This window comes from Dromiciops gliroides, chromosome 6 (genome assembly GCF_019393635.1).
Source record: "Dromiciops gliroides isolate mDroGli1 chromosome 6, mDroGli1.pri, whole genome shotgun sequence".
Lineage (NCBI taxonomy): Eukaryota > Metazoa > Chordata > Mammalia > Microbiotheria > Microbiotheriidae > Dromiciops > Dromiciops gliroides.
The window spans coordinates 100,612,575-100,618,536 of NC_057866.1; the positions used below are offsets into that span (position 1 = coordinate 100,612,575).

The following is a 5,962-nucleotide window of genomic DNA, read 5'->3' on the forward strand; positions in this document are numbered from 1 at the left end:
TAACCCAAACTCTTGTTTAGAAATGAGAAAAATGAGCCCCAGAGAGGGACTGAGAGGGCTGGACTAAAGGATTTGTAAGATTCCCCCTGCCCCCAAGCTCTAAATCCTACAAGACAGCATGGTGAGATTGGAAGCACTCTGGACATGGAATCAGGACACCTGGGTTCAAGCGCTGAATCTCCCCCTTCCTAGTAGCACAACTCTGGATAAATCACCTAAGCTCTCTAGCTCAGAGGCCTCCATGCTGCCTGTGCACCGAGGACCCCTGCATACCCCTCAACCTCCCTTCCCTGTTTTATACTTTCCTGTCTTGTCTCTTCATCACCCTCGCCCCACAAATGTCAGCAGGGTCCTGCAACTGAAGAAGTTCACCCCTCTTCACCCTCCTCTCACCCCACCCTCTCTGTGGCTAATATGCTGTGTGACCTTCCCTTCTCCAGACCCATGAACTCCTCTGTAAAATGAGATCGTGGGCATTTTCATCTATCCTTCCTTCCCTTCCTGCCTCTCTCCTAGGGCTCTTGTAAACATTATGGAACCAAAGAATCTCAGAGTAGGGAGAGACTTTGGAAGTTGTTTTGTCCAACCCTTCCCTGAAGTAGTGGAAAGGACCCTGACCTTCTGACTTCAGGCAGAAGACCCAGGTCCCAACCTCATTTCTCCTCCTTCACTAGCACTGTGACCTTGGAGATGTCTCTTCCCTTAGTTTCCTCATCTGTAAATTGGGATACTTCTTCTAGCTCTAACATTCTTTGAGTCTGAGAGAGTGGATAAAGGAGTGTTTTGGAAACCATGGATCATAAGCAAGGTATCACTTATAGTTGATGACCACAAAGCAATACTTGGTCCCTAGCTCTCTGTTCCAAGAGTGCTAGATGATCACTGCCTGACAGAAAGAATTCTGCTTTCAGTTTCTGCAACTCATTTTATCATTCTCCTATTTCCTTGATTGGGTGACTCAGGCACAAGGTCCAGAGGCCCTGGAGAGGGAGGATGTGTGAGTTTTTGATGGCCCGTTCTGTGGGAACTGGAGTGAGGGATTCCTAAAGCAACATATGGCTAGCTACTCGTCTATCAGTGGGGAAGAAAGTGAATGTCCTCAAAGGAGCAGAAACCAAGGCCTGGGTCTCATCCTAGCTCTGCAATTTCTGGTGGTGACACAGAAATGTCACTACCATGGAGTTACCACACCCACTGGGGAAGTGGAGGTTCAAGAAGAGGTCCAAGGTCTTTTCCTGACAAGAGTCATATCCCCCTCCCTTCCTAAAGTCCCAGCTAAGGAAGGGGTTAGGTCATTAGTTGTTTTTTTGTTTGTTTTGGTTTTTTGGTGTTTTGTTTTTTTGGTGTTTTTTTGCGGGGCAATGAGGGTTAAGTGACTTGCCCAGGGTCACACAGCTAGTCAAGTGTCTGAGGCTGGATTTGAACTCAGGTACTCCTGAATCCAGGGCTGGTGCTTTATCCACTGTGCCAACAAGCTGCCCCTAAGTCATTAGTTTTATCCTGTTTCTCTTCAAAGACAAAAACTTCCCTGACTCACCCCTGGGGCTCCTCTTCCCATCATACAACTACCCTCAGAATGTAATTCTAGGTTTTCAGGCAAAAAAGAGTATGAGCCTGGAAAACAAGACCCTGAAGGACTCTTTGGAGAAGATCAATACCACCTACAATGTCCTGAGACAGCAGCATGGTGAGTCTTCCTTTTTATGGTCCCTAGTGGGAAAACCTCAGCCAGAGCTCTCTATATCCACTTTTGTGCTTGCTGCTACTGCAGCTCCTCCCCTGCCCAAACTAATGACAGCTATTTGCATGTGCCCCATGCTCTCTCAAGTAAGTCATTTTAATGTGAATTAAGTTCCTGCACAATTATATATTCATCACCCCAACTTGTACATGAACTACCCACCCAGGCGAGCTTTCCGAAGTTCAAAGTATTTTGTGAATCTGCATACACTCAAAAACTACATCTGATGAACCCCCACAGATATGTTTATGTTTACTAATCAGCCAGAAGACACAACTGGTTCAAATCAAGGGTATTTTAATGAAATCATAGAAAGATCAGCAGTGGAACTCTTTCTCCTAGGGCATGCCTCCTACAAATATAAAAGCCATCCATGGGAATAGCAAATACATTTAGGGAAAATGAATGGAGGGACATACCCACAGGGAACATATGTATGTATCTAAGGTCCATTTATGTACAAACAACTCACACCTATGATAATGCAGGGCCAGCCATATCTCCTAGTGATGCATCTTCTTGTCCTTGCTTTAACCTGCTACAAATTTGGCATAAGAGGCTTTGCTCTAGAGATCTCATGGCAACTGCTGTGCATCGCTAGCATTGGTGATGAGTTTCTTGGTACTACTAGACACTGACCCACTGGACATGTAGCTGGCGGGCTTCCCTCTTCTACAGCTTGTGGTTTTTTAACCGAAGTTCTCATCTGAGGATTTCATGGTCTTTCTTCCAAATGAGGAGTGAACTCTGACTTCTCTCTTTTAGTTTATAGATCAGAAGTTTCTGTTTCAGTGAGGGACTGACACAGCCAGACATCAGAATGGGAAAGTCCTTACCTATTTTCTTTCTAAAAGGAGAGGAAGCTGTGTGGCCCTAGACATATATGGGGGAAATAGTTCTGATTCCAATGGGCTGTACTCAGCTTTCATCCAAACCAGGCTGAGGTGGGGGTGGGAAGCACTTGCTTATATTCATACCAATATGGGACATGAAGATTTCTCACACTAGCATATTTTTACACTCCAAAGAGCCCTAGAGTCTCTTCCAACCTGAAATCCCGCGAACTTCTTGGCCTCTCTCTGCTAAGAATTCCTCCCCTTCTCTCTTCTCTTCTCCTTCTCCCAAGTGAGTGTCATGAAGAGCGTCTCCAAGACCTGGAAAGTTTACAATGGGAGTCTCTACTATTTCTCCTGTGATATCAAGTCCTGGGAGGAGGCTGAAAAATTCTGTGTATCCCAGGGTTCCCACCTGGCATCTGTGACTTCTGTGGGAGAGCAGGTAGGCATACCCTCACAATCTGTGGTGTGGGTGTTAGGTGAGGGGCTGGGACAAATGGCTTGTTAATGTCTAGGAACTCCCCAGTCATGATAGGGCAGAGAGACAGACTCCTATCCCCAGGGGGGACATTTACCTGGGGTCATTACCTGAGATCATTTCCTGGGGCTCTCCTTGCCCCTGCTCAGGGGACCAGCTTAATCTCTGCCCTTCTCATCTCACTCCTGTTGCATTGGTCTTCCTTGTTCTGGGGCAGGGGCAGCAGCCATAAGTGATGTCAGCCCTAGGTAGAAAAATACTGTCCTATCAGCCCTTCCACTCCCCAGCACACACACTCGCCACTGGCAAATACTCAGGTACAAACACACATGGGCCAATAAATGCACATGCATGCATGCACATGTTAACAGCGTGTCAAATTGTTCTGAAGGAATTTCTTTATAAGACATTGAAAGGAGAGAGACACTGGATTGGGCTGAATGACAGACACACAGAAGACACCTGGACCTGGGTGGATGGGACCATTTATGATGCGGTCCAAAGCAAAGGGTGAGTCTGGCATTTCTGGCCCTCCCCAGTCCTTCATTCTCCGGTCAACTATGCTGAGATTCCAGGGACTTAGCCCACTTCCACCCTCTAAGAACAGCTCAGAGGTAATGAGAGAAGTTGGAGTCTGGCTGTAAGAATGGCTGGCTATATCAGAGTGAGTGTGTGTGTGTAGTGCTGCTTCAGAACAGACAATAAAACACTTAGGAAAGTTGTTTGGGATTACTATTATTATTATTATTCCTGTCTGAGGCTCTCAATACTCTCGCACGTTGATGGGGCAGAGTCTCAGGCAGTTGCCTCTCAGAGACACAGCCCTAGACTGTTTCAGAAAGAGATAATGTTACATCACAGACACATGCTGTCCTTCCTGGAAGTTTAGCCTGAGGGCACTAGGGAGACACCAGGAACATCCACAGTTGTTCTTTCCAGGGGCAAAAAGAAACATTTGGGGGCAGCTAGGTGGCGCAGTGGATAAAGCACCAGCCCTGGATTCAGGAGGACCTGAGTTCAAATCTGGCCTGAGACACTTGACACTTACTAGCTGTGTGACCCTGGGCAAGTCACTTAACCCTCATTGCCCCACCAAAAAAAAAAAAAGAAAGAAAGAAACACTCATGGCTCCTGTAACCACCTTGCCAAGAGTAAGAAAAGAATTAGAGGGTACCTAATCAATCCCCTTCCCAGCTCTAAACCTTCTGGTTTTAGGATTCTCTCAATCTTTACCAGGTCTAATTCCTGCCTTCTCTGGCTAGCTTGTAGTAATTCTTCAGGTCTTCTCTAGAACCACAAAATGAGTTGGAAGGAATCTCAGAGGTCAATGATTCCACTGTCCACAAAAAGCTGTTACCTTTACAATATCCCCAATAAGTGGTGATCTATTTTCCATGTAAAGATTCCCAATGACAGAGAGCTCATCACTTTTTCCAGAAGCAATCCATCCCACACTGGTGCCACTCTTCCTTGTTCTTAATAATAATAACAGCTAACATTTATTTAATGCTTCAAGGTTTGCAAAGCAATTTACACGAGCTATCAAATTTGACCCTCACAGCCACCCTGTCAGGTAGGTGCTATTATTATCCCCATTTTACAAATGAAGAGACAGGCTAACAGAGATTGTGACTTGCCCAGGGTAACACCTAATAAGTGTCTGAGGCTGAATTTGAACTCAGGTCCTCTTGACTCTGAGTCTATCTACTATGCCACCTACCTCCACCTACTGCTCCTAGTTCTATCCTGAGGCCAAGCAAAACCAATTGAATTCTTTGCTCACATTAAGAACATTAGAAGACAGAAATCAAGTTCCCCCAACAAAATGATATGATTTCCAGCCAGAAAGGTTCATTAATCTCTATCTCTGGAATGACTCCCTGTCTCCATCCATCACTTAGGTTCTGGATGCCAGGGCAACCCACCAACTACCAGGGAAAAGAAGACTGCGTGGAGATGAAGATGGAGGCACTTGCTTCCTGGAATGATGAGAACTGTCAATTAAAATACAAATTCATCTGTGAGAGTCCTCTTGAGACATCAAACCAGGACTTCCAGGGGGAGCATCTTCCGGCCTGAAACAGAGTTCTGAGGACTGCACAGTTCTGCACCCAGAACCTCATCTAAGATCCAGTCTCATCAGGGACTCCCAGGTTTTCACCCAACAGCACTGCTGTCAGTCAGCCTTGGGAAGCTGCAGGGATTTCAAAACTTAGGCTGGGGGACTTCTGCTCCCAATCCTAAGGTTAGTCCATTCTCAGTCCTCCAACCTCCCACTCTCAGTCATAAACTCAATGAGTGTCAGAGTTGTAAAAGACCTCAAAGATCAAGTCCAAGCCAGTAGTATACCCCCTCTACAACATTCCTTCATCATTGCAATCTCACAGCATCCTGAAAAGCACAGCTGACCTCATATGTACTCCTTCAGACCTTTCCTGACACCACCCCCCTAATTGCTAGCACTTTCTTCCTCTTGGAAGTATTTTGAATTACTTTGCATATACTTTTTACTTTTTTCCATGTTGTATCTATCTCTCCATTTGAATATAAGCTCCCATGCCCAAAAGGCTATAAAACTATATAAATATATATAAAATACTATACCCTAGGGGCAGCTAGGTGGCTCAGTGGATAAAGCACCAGCTCTGGATTCAGGAGGACCTGAATTCAAATCCGGCCTCACACACTTGACACTTACTAGCTGTGTGACCTTGGGCAAGTCACTTAACCCTCATTGCCCTGCCCCCCCAAAAAATACTATACCCTTTGATCCAGAAATACCACTACTAGGTCAGTATGCAAAAGATATTTTTTAAAAGAGGGAAAGGACATATTTGTATAAAAATATTCATAGCAGCTTTTTATGGTGTCAAAGAATTGGAAATTGGGGATGGTCATCAATTGGGG

At 45.4% G+C, this 5,962-nt stretch overlaps 1 protein-coding gene across 1 annotated transcript; it reads left to right on the forward strand.

Moving 5' to 3' along the window:
• Window positions 1–1,608: 1,608 nt before the first annotated feature.
• LOC122732045 (C-type lectin domain family 4 member K-like) lies at window positions 1,609–5,134 on the forward strand. The gene is made up of 4 exons (XM_043972238.1): window positions 1,609–1,687; window positions 2,868–3,019; window positions 3,447–3,565; window positions 4,957–5,134. The coding sequence occupies exons 1-4, from the start codon at window positions 1,609–1,611 to the stop codon at window positions 5,132–5,134; spliced, it is 528 nt and encodes a 175-aa protein (XP_043828173.1).
• The last annotated feature ends 828 nt before the right edge of the window (window positions 5,135–5,962 follow it).

Coding starts and splice junctions, on each gene's coding strand:
- LOC122732045 (XM_043972238.1), top strand. CDS start 1,609: ATGAGCCTGGAAAACAAGACCCTGAAGGACTCTTTGGAGAAGATCAAT. Junction 1,688..2,867: donor TGTCCTGAGACAGCAGCATG/GTGAGTCTTCCT, acceptor CCTTCTCCCAAG/TGAGTGTCATGAAGAGCGTC. Junction 3,020..3,446: donor TGACTTCTGTGGGAGAGCAG/GTAGGCATACCC, acceptor ATTGTTCTGAAG/GAATTTCTTTATAAGACATT.